Source organism: Biomphalaria glabrata, chromosome 6, assembly GCF_947242115.1.
Source record: "Biomphalaria glabrata chromosome 6, xgBioGlab47.1, whole genome shotgun sequence".
Lineage (NCBI taxonomy): Eukaryota > Metazoa > Mollusca > Gastropoda > Planorbidae > Biomphalaria > Biomphalaria glabrata.
Window position 1 is genome coordinate 15,985,315 of NC_074716.1, and position 19,412 is coordinate 16,004,726.

Sequence of the window (19,412 nt, forward strand, 5' to 3'; positions counted from 1 at the left end):
TATCTCATATCCATACGTATCTGACTAACAAATAGGCCTATCTTGTGGCAGGAGTTCTGTATAGTTTCAATGATATATAGCAGCGAAAAGCATTAGTCTACCTCTTAGAGTTGCACTTTTAGTACATCGTACATCGATTAACATTGGACTGCATAGTGACGTCATCAATGCAACCTAGAAGACACTTTAACTAAAGCAGTGTCTGACATCTAAGACAGTATTTCCATTTCCGTGTGGGTGAAACGTAGACAGATTCAAGCTGCAACCATTTAGACCAGTGTGAGCTCCTCGGACACATTGACAACTGTGTGTGTGTGTTCAAGGAGGAGAAACAGCAACATTGAAACATCCAGCAGCTAAGTAGCTTACCTTTCCTCGTTTTCAAAATTAACGTTAATATTTGGGGGTTTTGAGTATTGAGTTGAACATTCAGCTAATAGTTTTAATGTATGATGTGTAGATGTTGATTGTTTTATTGTATAGCTTGTTCTAGTGTGTGTTTATTGTCAGTAGAGAGTGTCCTAGGGTAAAGGGCGCATTGTCGTATCAAGCGCAAGACTCTCTTGTGATCATAAATACTTATATATTAGATGTGACAGGGTAGTGCATACATTCTGTTTACTCTAATCTTCTAGATCGCTAACATAAAATCTGTTTATTTTTGCCCTGTGTCTATATGGATGAAAATTTGACAGTACCTATTTTATCGTTCCTTATTTCATTAAAAAAAATCAACTCCCAATTAGCTGTAGAATAGTGTAAAAGACGTATTGCTGTAGCCCTTGTAGTGGGTAAGTATTTCCATTGCCAGGTTACTAGTTCAATCATTTTTATTTTAGCTTTGAGGTGTGTGGCGGTGTTGACATGGAGAAAACTATTAGTGAAGTTGAGAAAGTAGAAAGATATTATGCGTTGGGAGAGAGAAGAGGGTTATCGGGAACAGAGCTTGACCAGTGGGTGCAGAATTGCCTAGACCAGGAAAGTGAAAGAGCAAAACGTGAGGCAGATAGGAAAGATAAGCAAGCAGAGGCGGAAAGAAAAGAAAGAGAAGCAGAGGCGGAAAGAAAAGAAAGAGAAGCAGAGGCGGAAAGAAAAGAAAGAGAAGCAGAGGCGGAAAGAAAAGAAAGAGAAGCAGAGGCGGATAGGAAGCAGCAGTTAGAAAAAATTAAATTGGAAAATGAGCATAAACTGAATTTAGAAAAACTAAAAGGCCAACAAGGAACTAGTGAAAAAACAGTAAGTAAAGAGGGAAGTAATACAGACATGCCAGGAGAAGAAAGAAATAAGACGGACATGCTAGGACGTAGTAGCCGACTATTTGAAAAAATTCCCAAATTTGACGAACAAATGGATAACCTAGACTCTTATATACGTAGATTTGAGACCATAGCTATATCCACAGACACCCGACAGGAACTTTGGGGACCGCAACTACTGACATTAATAGGGGGTAAAGGGCTAGATGCATGTCAGACCCTGACTGAATCAGGCATGAAAGATTATAAGACATTAAAAAAGACTTTACTGGAATTCTACGACTTTACAGAGGACGGTTACCGACGAAGATACTACGCTACGAAACCCAAAGACGGACAGGATTTTAAAGTTTTTGTTAATGATCTGACAACGACATTCGATAAATGGTTTGACGCGACCGGTCTAGACAAAACTTTTAGTAAGCTCAAAGAGTTCCTCTTAATAGACAGAGTACTAACTTTGTGTGACGGACAATTATTTGGATTTATACAAGAAAGACAACCCCGAGATCTCAAAAGTTTGACAGAACTGTGTCAAAGGTATATGGCTGCTCATCCGGACAAACGAGTAACTTGCCAGACTGAGCAACCTGACATTGTATTTGCCACTAGAAATGTATCGAATATACAAGTGGGGCAGCGTTCTCGACCCACACTTAGGCAACAGAATGATGGCATGAGGCCTAGGAGTTTGTCCACTATAGAATCAAGGCGCTGTTTTGAATGTGGCACGTACGGACATATAGCCAGAAACTGTAACAATAGTCGACAGAGAAATAGGGGAGGAAGAGGAGGCCTGCATCAACAAGCGGGGTACAGATCAGATTACAATAACAGAGCCTATGTTGCAGTGCTTAACAAGGGTGATGGGGAAGTTACTTGTTTCACTACGCTTGTAGGCGAGAAGAGAGCCTTGACTATCAGGGATACGGGAGCAACACTAATCGCAGTCAGAGATACATTTGTCGAGAAAGACCAATATACAGGGACCTGGAAGCAGGTTGAGGTCTTTGGAGGACAAAGGTACAGCTGGCCGGTGGCTAAAGTGATTGTAAATACACCATATGTGAAAGGAGAGGTGATGGCTGTAGTTTTTAAAGATGGCCCATATGATTTGATCATAGGTAACATACATTCACGAATGCCACATTTAAGAAAAGGTGAAATCAACAAATGGTGCAGAGAAGAAGTCCTATTAATGGAGACCAGACAACAAGCTAGACAAAGACAGAGAGAGGAGACTGAAGCAAAAACTTTGATTAGTGACCACGGCATAATGGAGAACGCAACAGATATGTCTCTTGAAGAAAATGGCAGTGTGATTCGGGAGTCTCATAGCGAGAGTCAAATGTGGTCGCCAGAGGAGTTTCAAGAAGGGCAGAGGTCCGATCTGTCACTAGAGAAAATATTTAAATTGGCCAAAGAGAAATCAGTGGTGAAGTCGAAAAAAACGGAACATTCCTTTCTGATCAAAAACAACACGTTGGTACGGAAATATACAGATACAAAGGGGGAGCTAATACAGCTTGTGGCGCCACAAAAATATAGACCCCAAATTTTGCATCAAGCCCATGACTTGTCAGTCGCAGGTCATTTGGGTATATTAAAGACGAAACAGAGAATCCAGACAGCCTTCTACTGGCCCAATATGACTAAGGATGTAACAAATTATGTTAGGTCATGTCAGGTTTGTATGCTTAAAGACAAACGACCACCAAGACAGGCTCCATTACAGCGAACAGATCTAGCGGAGAAACCCTTTGAAAAAATAGCCATTGATATAGTGGGACCAATGAACCCAATGTCAGCCAGGGGCCATCGATACATTCTCACAGTAGTTGATCTCGCTACCAGGTGGCCAGAAGCTATTCCTCTGAAGTCCACAACTGCTGATGATATCACGTCGGCATTGATTATGTTGTTCGCTAGAACGGGGCTCCCAGATACCATTCTCTCAGACAGAGGACCCCAGTTCGTAGCAGAACTAACCAAGCAAATAACTGGCACACTAGGAATTCATCAAGTATTTACCTCACCATATTGCCCTCAGAGCAATGGGGTCTGTGAAAGACTGAATGGAACAATCAAAAGTATACTGAGTAAGGTGTCGTCCGAGAAACCAGAAAACTGGGATCTACTTCTTCCTTGCGTTTTGTTTGCGTATCGAGAAATACCGCAAACTTCCACAGGATTTTCCCCCTTTGAGCTAGTATATGGAGCAAAGCCTAGGGGCCCTATAGACATTCTGAAAACTTTGGTGTACAAACAGAACATTGACCCCGACAGCCGCACCACGTACGAGAAAGTGATAGATCTCCGAAGCAGAATCGTCACTGCATGTCAGGCAGCGAGAGCGGCCCTAGAAGAAAGGGGGGAACTAGTGAGACAAAGAGTCAACAGAGGTCGAAAATTAAGACTTTTTAAAGTCGGGCAACAAGTTAGGGTTCTTCTCCCTTCAAAAACAAATAAATTGCAACTAGCATGGCAAGGGCCTTTTGCAGTCACGAAAAGGATATCCAATGTGGATTATGAAGTTGAAATTAGAGGGAAAAGAAAAATTTTTCACTCAAATATTCTTAGTGATTTTCACCTACGACCTTGCGAATTAGAACTGGCCAACGACAATGGTACAACTGAATCGGCAGTGACAAGTGGCATAGCTCAAATAGCATGTGCATTTCTTTGTGAAGAAAATGATGGAGATGACGTAGGTCCAGAATTACCGCTACTCCCAAGAGAAAAAGAAGACTGGCATGATGTCAAAATAGGAGCTGCACCACAGGGAGTTAGAATGAAAATACTGGAGGTGTTAGAGTCTTTTAAAGACATATTAACTCCTACACCAGGAAGAACAACGACAATTAGACATGACATAAAGTTAACGTCGACAAAACCGATTAAGTTGCGGCCATATGACATCCCATTACATCACAGAGATGCAGTGCTAAAGGAAATACATGAGCTACTGGAAGAAGGAATCATCGAGAGATCGGACTCACCCTACTCAGCACCAATTATTGTTGTAAGAAAAAAAAATAAGGACGAGATAAGATTATGCGTAGATTACCGTCACCTCAACAAAGTAACAGTGGCAGATTGTGAACCCATGCCAAATCCAGAAGATTTGTTTGTTAAGTTAGCACAAGCAAGAATTTTCAGCAAGTTAGATTTGTCTCGGGGATATTATCAGATACCCCTTACAGAAAGAGCGAAGCCACTCACCGCCTTCATCACGCCGTTTGGACTCTACCATTGGAACTACATGAGCTTTGGCCTCTCCAATGCACCGTCCACCTTCAACAAACTAGTTCGAAGAGTGCTTGAGGGTCGTACAGATGTTGTAGCTTATTTGGATGACATCTGCTTATTCCACAACAGTTGGGATGAGCATGTAGAGGGCATACAATCCCTGCTATTGTTATTGAGACAGCATGGTTTGACGGCCAGACCCAGTAAGACAGAGGTTGGAATGGGCGAAATCCAATTTTTAGGGCACGTCGTTGGTAAAGGTCAATTAAAACCTGTCCATGGAACGGTGCAGAAAATTTTAGAGCTGAAGACGCCTACATCACTTAAAGAAGTGCGAGCTTTGATAGGTCTTTGCAACTATTATAGGAAGTTTATCCCAAATTTCGCGTCTTTGTTGGAACCTATTACTTCGTTAACGAGAACAAAGACTTACGGGAGAAACACAGACACAGAGCTCAGGACATCCAAGAAGCTCACATGGAATGATGAATGTGAGCAGGCCTTGCAGAACTTGAGACAGGCCTTTCAGATGGAACCTATTCTGAAATTGCCTGATGTATCAAAGCCTTTCACCCTTTTTACTGATGCCTCATCCGTTGGCTTAGGAGCCTGCCTTATGCAGGAAGTACATGGTGAATTACATCCAGTATTATATTCCAGCAGAAAACTGTCGGAAACAGAAAAAAGGTATGCAGTAATAGAAAGGGAATGTTTGGCAATAGTGTGGGCCATCAATAAGTTTTCCAAATACTTAGCAGGGGCACCATTTGTTCTGCACACTGACCATGCACCTCTTATAGCATTAAATACTAAGAAGATGACCAGTGCAAAACTGACACGTTGGGCTCTGAGTCTTCAGGGCTTTACGTTTCAAGTGGTACCGGTGCCTGGCAAGGGAAACGTTATTGCAGACACATTGTCGCGGAATGTCTAGAACAGTCCCTGGACGGTAAGTTCGTGTTCTTCTCCACCCTCCAAAGTCTAAGTGTAACTAAATAAGGTCAGGATGTCCACGGTAAGTGTCTGAATGTTCAACTTTGGGTGGGAGAAATAAAATTAAAGTTCACTTTTTTATAAAGAGGAAAGGTAACTGCTTAATTTTGCTATATCATTCCATGTCAACTTACATACAACTCTACATATCAACAATGGCTTTAACAACAACAAATTTCATTTTAACTATTGTTGAACAGTATCTCCTGATAACCCTGACAGCAACAAATTATAACTCTAGGCATTCCAACTTGAACTTCAAGACTACATAGGAACATTGTGTGTAACAACATTGACGGGGATTTTCAATGTGCATTAACTTTCATGGACGACCCGCACATATTCACATGGAAGTCGCTCTGAACGAAAAACATGAATGTCGTCAAGAGCTGATTTCATTGCTGTTATTATGATTATTCTAATTCTTATTATTACATTTATTTCTTATTACTCTTTTATGAATTGCTTCCTTATGCTCCATGTCCTTTAATTTTTATGCGTATTTTTTCTTGTATCCTTATTCTCCTTTATTGTGTGATTCATACTTTATCTGAAATTTGTTCCTATTTTATAAATCACTTTCATAGGATAGTTAAAATGTTAGTTTTAGGATAGTTTGATGTGCTGTTGTACCAACAGCTTCTGAAAGGTGGGGGGAATGTTGTGAAAGGATCTTTGTGTGTGTGTGTGTATGTCGCGGAGCATGAGTGTCACCCTTAAGTTACGCCCCTGTTCTGTACCTGTCCAGCGGTTGAATGGGTCAACCTAGCGGGGTAGCGAGAGGTCAGGAATGCAGAAGCTCAGTCGAGCGGCTAGGCCTGTTGGTGTAGGTTGTGAGGTAGAAACTAGAGAGGAAATAAAGTGTTGTGTATTCATAGAAAAGAAAGCTAGTCGAGTTTGTTACTTCAATGTTTGGTGGTGCATTAAAAGTAGATAGTCGTCACAGTAAGGGGGGGGGCTATCTCATGTGTCCACAAATTAGCCAACATTTCTAACTCACTGTAAATATTTTATGCCCAAACAACAACCTATAAGTCTTATTTTGTCAGCGACAAGGTGCTAACCAGCACCTAGAAGAATTAGCTCACATTAGACCGCAAATGTTCGTTTCAAATGAACTCAACGAGTTTTTGCAGCCCGTGGGACACACATTAGAAATTCCAATGGTCCAAGACCTAAAACTGTTGACCTGGTCTCGAGTTATTTACTAAATTTACGTTTTCTTCCAATACATTTTCTGTGATCTGATATTGTTTCATACGAGGAAATCTTTGCAAGACATGTCGATCTCTTAATGTGACTATTTTGTTCGATCTAATGCGTTGATTGCAATCAAGTCAATATTCAATTGACATTCCACTCCTCGTTGGTCATGATAACCATGATTAAATAGGAAGCTGATTACTTGGAATTCCATTAGCTAACTATCATTTCTAGATTCAAACAAAGTGTTAGTGGTTCTCAAACGTGTATAGTGTGCCCACGAGCAAGGAGAAAATTCGATGAGTCAATTGCAAGGTGTTACTTAAAAAGTCTTAAATGTCGGATTCTGTTGCATGAAAAAATAACAGCGAAACAAATACAACCTGAATTGAGACTTGATTTAAACTACATACAAGTAAACAGAATCGTTAATATCTTTCTCTCTCTCTCTCTCTCCCCTTCAGATTACAGACGATCATTTAACGAAACAGGCCAAGAAATAAATTTAAAACGATACAAAAAACAATTCTCCAAGCTATCGACACAAATTTTGTTTTTGTCTTCAATCTCCAACCAAAACACAACAGAACTCTGATCAGACACAAAATATGGAAATCCGTGAGAAAGTATTGAAGTTGTCAATTGATTTTTTTGTTCTGGACGAAATATGCTTGATTTCTTGATAAAGGCGAACTATGGGCCCCATTGACGTGTTCACGTGACCTAGTCTTGACCATTTCTCAATCTTCTTTTCAAGTTGAGATCGATGCTTGGGTCTTTGTAGGTTGTAGTGTAAATGGCGAATATTTCACAATTCAATCACCAAATGTACCCATGTCATTTAACATGGCGGCTACCGCATTAATAAAATCTACAAAATATAAATAAAGGTTCCCCAAATGATCCTACTCGTTTCCCATTCATAAAACACATCTTTGAGCCGCCTCTGATTCAATGGCAATAGATAAATAGATACTTACTCGACTGAAGGAGGATGTGCAGACCTTGGGACAACTGGAACTGACGGCTTCCTTGTACAGCTGACACCCAATGTTGCACTGCGAACAGAAGACAAAAACACTGAATAACTTACACTTTGAACAAGATTAGCACTTTTAGAACAAGATTTATACAAATGTTTCATAAATACAATTTTATAAATAAAATGTAAATATTTTGAAATAAACTCCCAGAAGAAGTCCGCAACTGCAGGAACATAGAATGTACTTTGGAGCTCTCGTTTCATTCTTATCCTGAATGTTCTTCTGTAGATTTAAGGCAAAGAGCTGACTATTACTTTCTAAATGTTAAGGCTCTTCACTCCTAGCTATGACCTGCTATGATTTCATGTCTTTTTTTTTTTTTTTTTGACTTAAAAATTCACATTTTTTGTTTATAAATATCATATTCACATTACTCCGAAACCAAGAGCCCTATGTAAATGCATTCCCCCCCCCCCCAAATCTTTATTCATTACACATAAATTTAGGAAGTGTCAAGTGATCTATGAAATGTAAATGGATACGCATGAGAAAATGGATGTGCTGCATGGTAGCTGTGACAATGGAAAAACATCAGGTAGCCACAGATAATTGATTTAATATATTTGATATTTTTTTATAATAGATCTATTATATTGGATGGGCTAAGAAGTCAGAAGTCACCATGACCATATAAGTCAGAAGTTATAATGACCAAATAATGTCAGAAGTTACCATGACTCACTAACCAACTCAAATCAATAGTTGAAACAGTTAATCTCTAACACACTAACGATCTCATAGTTGACTTTCCATGCAATTCATTATTCAACTCCCACCATGAGCTTAGATAGTTCCATGTAATTAACTCACTAACCAACTCACAGAAAGAGTTGATACAGTTCATAAGGGTTCATTCTAAGGCATTTGTTTTCTTCTTTAAAGTAAATTTAAAGTCATATGTTAATATATATATATATATATATATATATATATATATATATATATATATATATATATATATATATATATAAAAGTACGCAACGCATATAAAGTACGTGTGACGTAGAAAACGAATTTCATCCACAAGGTATTTTTTCTTGACTTTTTGTTTTTCTCTTGGTTCCTTAATTATTTTCGTTCCTTAATTATTTTTGTTTCAATGGAAAAAAAGACGAACAAAAACAAGAGAAACTAATTGCTTTACATTTTTGTGGGATGCATTTTTCTTCTAGAAACAATTTAAATTACTTCTCTTCAATTGTAATTAAATGTTCATAACAGTTTTGAGTTTTTAAATCCCAGGGAATCAAGTCCTCAGATGTTGTTTTCCGAAGCTTTCAATAGCAACCACACATACACGCAATTTTAAAAACAAAACACAATTCTCAAATTGCCCATTCCTTCTTTGAAAGTAGAACAGAGACTAAACTAAAGCTTTTTTTTTTAGTCCTAGGAAGAGAGGGAGGGTAAATAAAACGTGTACCGGTCCTTCGTGTTAGAAAAGATTCGCAGATTTTAAAAAAATCTACATGCCGATTTTTTGTATATGAAGAGGCTCTGGAGTGGGGGGGGGGGGGGGGGGGGGGAAGGGAAACGTCAGTGACCCAAAGCTCTACACCACTTTAGATGAGCCCAACTTCGTTCTACTGCCCAGCCCAGGTGAAGGACTCTTACAAAATACTCGGTTAGCGTGACACGGGCAGACAACATTTCCATTCCCAACGTATTGTTGTATCTCTGGTAACTATGACGTGCTGAAGATTTAGCCTTACCTCGAAGATCAGGTCGCCTTGACATACTCTGTGTTACACTCATGAAATGATACATATTTACGTTGTGTGTTTTTTTCCTGCTTACTTTCTACGCTGTCTAGTATTACAGTACGCTTCCAAGCCAGGGCCGAGTTTTGTTTTTCATTGGTATATAGATCTATCTCTACATGAACTTCAACCTCTTACACCAAAACTTAGGACCGAGACAAAGAGACAAAATTTGCCAATGAAGGAAAAAATCGGGATTTCCCATTCGCTGCATCCCTCTTTTTTGTGGCCATGCCTTTTGAGACGGCATTCGCAAACATGTAAGATCACGGCTGTACCAGCTGAGAGTAGCTGTGTGAGTGAAGGTACATTGCTGCTCCACACCCTGCCTCTCCTCTCTTTACTTTCTTCATCTACAAACAAATAGCTGAGAAGTTTGTGTAATTAGAAAATCAACTTTACGTTAAGCGAAAAAGCTGACCAAAATACCTTGCAAAAGAAAAAGAAACCCTCATCAAAATAATGACCACAAATACCTTACAAAAAAGTTGGGCTTAAATAAGCTGGGCAAAATACTTAGCAATGATAACAAAGTATAAAATCTGTTCACATTACCTCGCAAAAACAAAACTGACCAAAATTTTTTGAAAAAGAAATTAACATAAAAAAAAAAACCTAACCAATTAAAAAAAAACAACATTGTTTAAATGATGTACTGATAAAAGGAGAGACTTATTTTGATAACACTAGGATTTAGATGTTCATGGAAATTAGCTAATGACTAAACAAGGATAATCTGTCTAAGTAAAGAAGCTTGGCATTAATAGTTAACAAGAAAATAAACTAAACCCTTTGATGCCGAGTCCTAATTAAACTACAAATGTACACAGACAGTATTGTTAAAAACTGGTTTCGCTTTTTAAACTCGTGTTCATTTAAGTTTAATTTTTTTTTTAAATTTATTTTGTTTTAAAACTTTAGAATTTTTTAAAAAACAAAGCAACTCTCTCCCAACCTGCACTTTCACGCCTGGTCTCTCTCTCTCTCTCTCTCTCTCTCTCTCTCTCCACTGCACAACACCAATATTTAGCTAAGCTCTCGTTATGTTAAAACTAATCTCTTCAATGATGTTATATTATATAATTTTGAACATAAAAGAGTGCCCATCTTCTAAGTAATACATAATTAAACACTTTCAGCATGGCGGGATAGATTTCCTAACAGTGTAATTCCCCCACGTGGTTCACAGTAAACTGTTCCTCCACGTGCCCTGCCTACCACACAAGCAAGCTCATCTCATTCGCACGTGGACTCTTCTGCCCTTTCAAAAAATATATATGTGTATCTCTTTAATGCACTTTAATATGAGCTTGTGTAAGTGTATGTTTAAGGCGATGGCTGCAGCTGGAATCTGTGTGCTCGAATAATGTTTACTACAAACATTGCTATATGCATATCGTTGTTGACCACGTTGTGCGCATGTGTGATTATTATATATTTTCCTAGTGATTTGAAAGTATCTATTTCCGTAGACAGAGAAAAAAAATTATTACAGATGTCTTATTATTATTTATTTTAATTCGGAAATTAGACATTTTCAAAAATTAGTTTAATTCAGTTTTCTAAATAATTAAATTAAGTTTTCTTAATAATTAAATTCAGTTCATCTCCCTTGTTTTCTCTATCCCTAAAATCAATTTATCTCCCTTGTTTTCTCAATCATTACATTTAGTATATCTCCAGACATCCAGTAGCTATATTACAAAACTCTCCTGGACTGGCCTTGACTGACACTAAGTAGTTAGTAGTGTTATGACACCAGGCCCTTGTGATAAGACAGGTAGGTAACTTTGAGTACATGACAACTGACAAGAGAGTGGCCTAGTAGGGCGGTGAGTGACAGGAAACATAATGGTCTTGGACAGAGCTTTAGTGAGAATTAAGATCAATAGACTTGATTCCCAGGAATTCATTACTGTTGTTGGCGCTGAGAACGACATATTTTCAACATCAATGCTAATGTGAATTATATTGCTGAAACCAATTCGTTACGTAAAAAACATGTAACGTAATAGTAGCCCTAAAGTAGACTATAATTAGTGCCAGATTTTAGTTAGTGGAGGCCTTGTGCAAGATTTTTGTGAAGGTCTACACCCTTTTCAATTTTTAATATAAATGCAATAATAATGCAATAATAATTGCAATAAATCTAAATGCGTGTACCACACCCAATTAAAAAGAAATAAAAGACTTGTAAATTTAATCTCATTTCTCTTTATTTTTTGTGTGAATGTGCATATTTTCTTAAAATTTGTTTCCAAGTGCAATGTGGTACCCCATTGAAAAGGTGAGACCTTGGGCAGACGTACAGTCTAGCAGCGGTGTTGTAAATCAAGTTCAAATTCAGAATCAGGATAAAGAATCATAGATAACCATGTAGACTGAATCTCCTGTAGTGTATATACCAGCATCAAGTACTGTACTACTACACATACCCACTTCAAAGTTAATCAAGCAAATAAAAAAAATACTTTTTTTTTTAAGAAATAAAGCTTACATTGAGTAAAGGGAGAAGACCGTCCGATTGCGGCCATATCTCTCAATATTGCAAGGCTTATCATACCTTTACAATACAAAACACAATAATTGAATAACTTATCGATTAATTTCCTTTGTATTGTTTCATCTATTGCCGTCTACAATGAATTAAGGGCGAGAGAAAACGTAACAATCCTCTAGCCAGACGACTTGAGTTTTGTCCAAATGTGTGACCAATCCTCCAGACAGACGGACTTGAGCTTTGTCCAAATGTGTGACCAATCCTCCAGACAGACAAACTTGAGCTTTGTCCAAATGTGTGACCAATCCTCTAGACAGACGGAGTTGAGCTTTGTCCAAATGTGTGACCAATCCTCTAAACAGACGGAGTTGAGCTTTGTCCAAATGTGTGACCAATCCTCTAGACAGACGGAGTTGAGCTTTGTCCAAATGTGTGACCAATCCTCTAGACAGATGGAGTTGAGCTTTGTCCAAATGTGTGACCAATCCTCTAGACAGAAGAAGTTGAGCTTTGTCCAAATGTGTGTGTAACCAATCCTCCAGACAGACGGACTGAGCTTTGTCCAAATGTGTGTGTAACCAATCCTCTAAACAGACGGAGTTGAGCTTTGTCCAAATGTGTGACCAATCCTCTAGACAGACGGAATTGAGCTTTGTCCAAATGTGTGACCAATCCTCTAGACAGACGGACTGAGCTTGGTCCAAATGTGTGACCAATCCTCTAGACAGACTGACCTGAGCTTTGTCCAAATGTGTGACCAATCTTCTAGACAGACGGACTGAGCTTGGTCCAAATGTGTGACCAATCCTCTAGACAGACGGACTTGAGCTTGGTCCAAATGTGTAACCAATCCTCTAGACAGACGGACTGAGCTTGGTCCAAATGTGTGACCAATCCTCCAGACAGACGGACTGAGCTTTGTCCAAATGTGTGTGTAACCAATCCTCCAGACAGACGGAGTTGAGCTTTGTCCAAATGTGTGACCAATCCTCTAGACAGACGGACTGAGCTTGGTCCAAATGTGTGTGTAACCAATCCTCTTGCTCGGATAATGAATGTTTGTGTGTGTGGACCTCAACTAGAGAGAGAAATATTGGGATAGCTAAACTAAATCTGAATGTAAAGAAAGATGTATTAAAACCCAAGGCTAAGACAAAAAACTCAACTCTGTATATCTCTGTCAGCTCTCAAAGATTGTCTCTGGATTTAAGGTGACGCGAGATAGTCCCTGGGGGGGGGGGGGAAGGCGGATCTTCTAGTTAGGGGAAACAGTGGGGTGGGTGGGGAGGAGTAAATAGAAGAGTGGTAGTAAATATAAAGGCAAAATTCCTTTCTGATTGTGGACGTAGGCACTTACGCCTTTTTCATTTCACTTTTTTTCCTCCCTGCCCCCTGAGTTCGTCGGTGGTACCAGGAGAATGCTTGCATCCGTGGGAACTTCGACGACACATCTGGTAGACTGGGAGGGAGGGAGTGGAGGGGAGAATTGGGGGTGCAGGAGAAGCCTCGGAGTCTGGTAGTGGTTTAAAGTGGCAGATTTGGTAAGGGATGGGGGGGGGGATGTTTCGGGGTGCCTGGACTTTGTGTTTTGGAAGTAAGAAGGATGGTTGGGCGGGGGGGGGGGGGTCATGTGTGCTGGCAGGTCACAGGCATCATCTTCATTGTCTCCCTGGCACTAGCGTAGATAGCGCAGTGGGTAGGGGAGGGAACTGGAGATGAGTTACGTGGCTAGTGCTGTATGGTATCTCCACCGGAGACAGTTTCAGGACATATGTATACAGCACTAACCTATATCTCTTCAAGCGGGGGTGTCATACTGTGTTATATCGCAGACCGCATGCGGCCTTCAAAACTTTTTTTTCTTGACCTAGGAATTCTTTTAGAACTGTATGTGCTAACTTGACACAAAATGTCTGCACACCAGAGATACAATGTCAAAGAAATAAGAGGATACGGGTAAATCACGCTTAGAGAGTTATGTTTTTGAACAAAATTTTTTTCCTTTTTTTTTTTAATCTCTTATGCTTTTAAAGTGTAAGGAAATTAACAAAACTTTATATTGACGTTTACTATGCTACTGCATTAACACCTCACCCAATGTACACTTTATGGAATATATCTTGCCATTTTGAAAACTTCTTTGTGTAGTTGGGCAAAATAGGAAACGCGATGGCGGCTTATGGTCAAGATGGAAATTCTTTGTCCCAATATTTTCAACTTGCTTGACGAGAATTGTTGCCCCTGATATGGAAGTAAATAAAATACTCGATAATTATTTGTTAGCTAGTGAAAATTAAAAGAAAAAGTAATTAAACGTCATTTGCACATAGAGTCTAGTTGGGAAGCTTGTTCAACGACGCTGGTGCACATAGAGCCTAGGTGGGAAGCTTGTTCAACGACGCTGGTGCACATAGAGCCTAGGTGGGAAGCTTGTTCAACGACGCTGGTGCACATAGAGCCTAGGTGGGAAGCTTGTTCAACGACGCTGGTGCACATAGAGCCTAGGTGGGAAGCTTGTTCAACGACGCTGGTGCACATAGAGCCTAGGTGGGAAGCTTGTTCAACGACGCTGGTGCACATAGAGCCTAGGTGGGAAGCTTGTTCAACAACTCTGGTGCACATAGAGCCTAGGTGGGAAGCTTGTTCAACAACTCTGGCTATGAGGGAAGGATGTGAGTTCTGTTTAGAAGATATGTTCGTGGATTATCCCCGCAATCTCAGTTTACTTCAAGCTGGGTTTTTTTATTTGTTCATATATATTTTTACACATTAAAAGTATAAGCGTTTAATTCTTAATTTCTTATTAATGATTGTATGATTTATGGGATAAAGAGGTTGAGCAGTTAGTGCTTTAGACGTTAAGCACGTAGATATGGGTTCCACATCAAGTCTTCATTTGAGTTTTAATCATTGGGTCAACTAACAATTGCGGGCCCTATGCGAAATGGATTGCGCGGGGCCTAGTCATAGTAGGGATGAGGATTATAAGTCAAAAATTAAGATTTTGTATTAGAAAGTAAATTCGTCATTGTGTTACATGTTATTAAATGAAAGCTGACCATGTTTTTTTTTCGCGAGTAGGATTGGCATTTACCATATTGAATGACAACATAAAATGACAATTTTGTCTCTTTATAAGGAGATTTTATGAGTTTTCAGGAGATTTTTAAAATTTCAGTAGATTTCCAGGACTTTTTCGCATATTTTTCAATTTCAGGAGATTTCCAGAAGCTCCTGGAAAATCAGGAGGCCTCGGGAAATCTTATAACATATAGGTTATAATGGTTTAATTTAATAATTTAAATCTAGAATTAGTAAGGGCCTATGAAAGTGCAAGGTCCACTGCGCCGCATAGGTTGCAGTGGCCTAAGGCCAGCCATGGGTCAAATGATTGCACTCATGTAGTCTACTACAGAGAGGTCATCATAGAGATATGTACAAAGGCAGAGCACAAAATACCCCAATCAGAGCAGGCATTGACAAAATACCCCAATCAGAGCAGGCATTGACAAAATACACCAATCAGAGCAGGCATTGAAACAATACAAACATTCTGATCTATTAATTTTGACGTGGATATTTTGTTTGTAATAACTCTCAGTATTTCTGTGTATTGCACCTTGGGTCTGAATAATTCACTAAAGATGATGATCGAAAGTGACTGTTTTGTTTTTCTTTAGAATTGAATGTATTTTTGGTGCAGAAGAGTTCTGTCGGCGTCAACAAGCACCTGGGGTAGTACCAGGTGTCAGGGTTCACTTCTGCTTGGCTGGACTTGGTTGGTGTGTTTCTCGACTTGGCTCGTTAGGCTCGTTAGGGGGTTACTTAAATACGAATAATTATCACAAACAAACTCCGACTCCAAATATATATGAATAACACAAGTAATACTTTAATAGTATCTGATAGTATCTGATTGAGCACAAAAAATGATATCAACCTCAGTAAATATTAAATACACAAAACACCAGTCCAGGAACATAATACAACTAACGAACTACCAATCCACTCTATCAACCAGCGGAAAAACTACCATTCAAAAACATCACGTGTATACTGTTCACATTCATGCCTTGGGGGGGGGGGAGAGAAGAGGAGAAATAAACAAAGGGATATAACTCTTTCATAATTAAATAGTACAAAGAAATAACACAATCACTCTCGCCATACCTGCCCCTGACACCAGGCTAGCTAGTAGGTGAAAAAAAAAAACAACAACCTTAAATATTGTGAATGCTTGAAGAAGAACAAAGCAGACACTCACAAACATTGTTTGGTTTATTTGAAACAAGCAAGACCAAGTCAAGAAGTCAAGGTAGGATTTGGGGAGGAAATAAAAGGAAAAAAAAAAGGGAGGGAGGGGGGAGTGACATTGAGCACGGGAGATGTTGATCTTGTAAGAAAGCTAATTTGGCGCCCCTTGATCCCCCGTATGTTTCACCAGCGGTTGGTGAGTCCGGCCCCACCTTTTTCTTTTTCTAAAGTACACTCCACACTCACAATCTTGCGCACTTACAAGCTTACGAATGCTTACATGCACGCACGGTTCCGCACGGTGAAACGTCACGCTCCCTCGCCAGACATATGGCCGGACTGCGCTCCTGATCGCTTGCACGTCAAAACAGTTCTCAGGAGGACAGAGAGAACTTGACTTCCATAAGTACAAAAGTGAGCTCGACCCTTACAGATCCTGACTTAACCTTGCACTTCTTGGTTCCGGTGTCAGGCGTAAATGTGGCAAAAAAATAATTAATTAATAATCACTTGAGAGACTATCAAACCAAAATTCCCATGCCGCCCCCTCCCTTTTTTTTAGTCTAAATACAATATAATATAATAATAGTATAATATAATACATGTTATTATATTGTATTAGCTCAAAAATGGTTAAATTAAGCTTTTAAAATGTGCATCTCTCTTCTCAATGCTGCTCGATGTGTTATTTTCCCGCCTAAAACCAAACGAGGCACACTCAGAACGAGGTTGAGTCACTCGGTAGCGTACGTTGAAATTTACGAATCTGGCGTGGATTACGTAAAACAAACAAAAAGGGGAAAAAAAGAACAAAAAAATCTGGACAAGATATTCCCACAATAAACAAACACGCTCCCATTATAAGGTGTAATGCAGTCTATACGTACACGGCATGTATGTTTGGGGGGCGGTGTTTCGTTTTCCCGCGGACTACGGGCAGGTATTGATAAATGCCGTGGGGGCCTGGGCGGGAAGGGATCAAGCAAGAAGGATGCTAGAGAAGGAAGTGCATTAAGACAGAAACCAACCAATCTGGAGCGTGAGAAATATGTGCACGCGAGTAGTGCTTTTGGAAACAGGCCTAACATGATTCGCCTTTTTCTAAAAAAAAAAAATACATAGGCAATAACCCATTAATACGTTTCAAAAACGTATCATAAAAATTATCAAAAGTGTATAATTAATTAATCACATAAAACAGACTGTGTCACTACTAGAATATAGCCTAGATTTAACTGATATCATATTTGATTTCAGCTGTATATAGTATTGGTTTTAGTTTGTTCTTCATTATGTGTGTTCTTTATTAACTGTTGCAGCGGTTCTCAACCTTTTAAGTTCGGCGACCCTCTTTTACAATCCTCCACTCTGCCGCGACCGACCCCCACCCCCCCCCCAACACACACAAATAGACAATAACAATCCATATTTTCGATGGTCTTGGGCGACCCCTGGCAAATCGTCAATCGACCCCCAAGGGGGTCGCGACCCACAGGTTGAGAACCCCTGTTGGACCAATGTTTCCCAAACTGTGTTTCGCGGAGCCATAGTGTTCCGCGAGGCCTGATTTAGTGTTCCACAAACTACTGGAACGATTAACTAGTAGACTACCACGTGAATTAATAATAATAATTTTTAAAAATAATAAAGTGTTCCGCTAAATGTGCGAAGTGTTTCGTTAAGGAACAAAGTTAGGGAACCACTGTTTTCGACTATTATTGAATTGACTGACAATCACAGATCCTATGGATATATTATTAGTACAAGAACTGGTTTAACTGATCTCAATGAGTTTAGGAACAATAACAAGTCTTCTACGTCACAAAATTTTTCAGACATTTGCGTGGGTCGCGATATTGATAATTGAACTTGGCACTAGATGTTGGCTATATTAATGTCAATTAGAAACTCATCAACATTTACTATTGAAAACTAGTATTCTCGCAGTTCTCAAATTATGTCAAATTTTACCTATGTTATTTGTTGTAAGAAATTCCTTTTTTTTTTCTGCAAAGCTTACAAAAGAAAAAAAAAATAAATATCGTTCCTCTTTAAAAAGTTTGAAATAGAAATTATTTGCAAGTGTAGACATTATCAACTTTTATCTGTAACTGTTATTTTTTAAAATGTTATTAGAGGTTGGTTATTTTAGACATGAAAACATTTTCTTTCAGAAAATTCTAAATGATATAGGTCAGTGCAGTGTATGTCTACTTTCGTTTTATCATTTATTTAATATTTTATAAAGTATTATCGCCTTTGTCTAGTGTGACGTTCTAAAAATCCCCCAAATTACCTTACACATACAATCACAGTACTAAAAAAGGTCTACACGAAGGGCTTAATGAACGAGACTCTCGGGAGGGTCGGGGTTCAATCCCAGTGATAAGGCCTGCCTGTGAGTAACAGTTCTCTGAGACAGTAAAGGCAGACACAACAGTCAGGCGCTGCAGCACAAGATTCAGAAGTAAGGCGAGACTACAGGGGGGGGGGGCGAAGCATTGCGCTGCGCACAAGAAAAATGGAAAGGGGAGGGGGCGAAAAAGAAAAGCAGCCGAGTGAAAGCAAGAAAATGGTGGGGAGGTGGGGGTTGTAATGGTGCACATCCGTAAGATAAAAGGTCATTAGGGTGTGACGTGTTCACTATAGATCTGTTTTGTTGTAGGTGAGGTGGCATGACCGTGTATGTGTGTGTGTGTGTGTGTAAGTGTGTGAGTGTATAGGTGTGGGAGGCTTTGTGATTGTATGTGTATATATATATATATATATGTATGTATATATATATTTATATGTATAGGCCTATATATATATATATATTTGCGTGTGTGTCAGATTTGTGAGTATGTATGTGAGTGTATGGAGTGGTGTAGCAAGTTACCTGTGGGCCCGGGTTCAAAATTATGTTGTTGCCCCCCCCCTAAAAAAAATTTAGTGCGTGTTAACAAAAAATCCAGTAGTCCGTATATTGACCAAAAGACATTCCAATGCGAGTAGTTTTAAATTTCCTTTTACAAAAGTGCAAAGTGCCATCCCCAATGGATCATGTGAGCCTCAATAGGGCACGAGCCATAGGCCCAAAACGAAACCCCTCACTTGCTGTGGACCCCTAATGGTCGTAGGCCCGTGTTCATTGAGCCCCCTCGCGCCATGGATG

General features: G+C 39.4%; 1 protein-coding gene across 5 annotated transcripts in view; it reads right to left on the reverse strand.

The window, feature by feature from the left end:
• The window catches only part of LOC106057633 (proto-oncogene tyrosine-protein kinase ROS-like), a 120,466-nt gene that overhangs the window by 56,184 nt on the left and 44,870 nt on the right, over positions 1-19,412 (reverse strand). For all 5 annotated transcript variants that reach the window (XM_013214929.2, XM_056032497.1, XM_056032496.1 and 2 more), the window contains exon 3: positions 7,682-7,759. In XM_013214929.2, the coding sequence (XP_013070383.2) occupies positions 7,682-7,759 (78 nt within the window). The remainder of the gene's footprint in view (positions 1-7,681; positions 7,760-19,412) is intronic.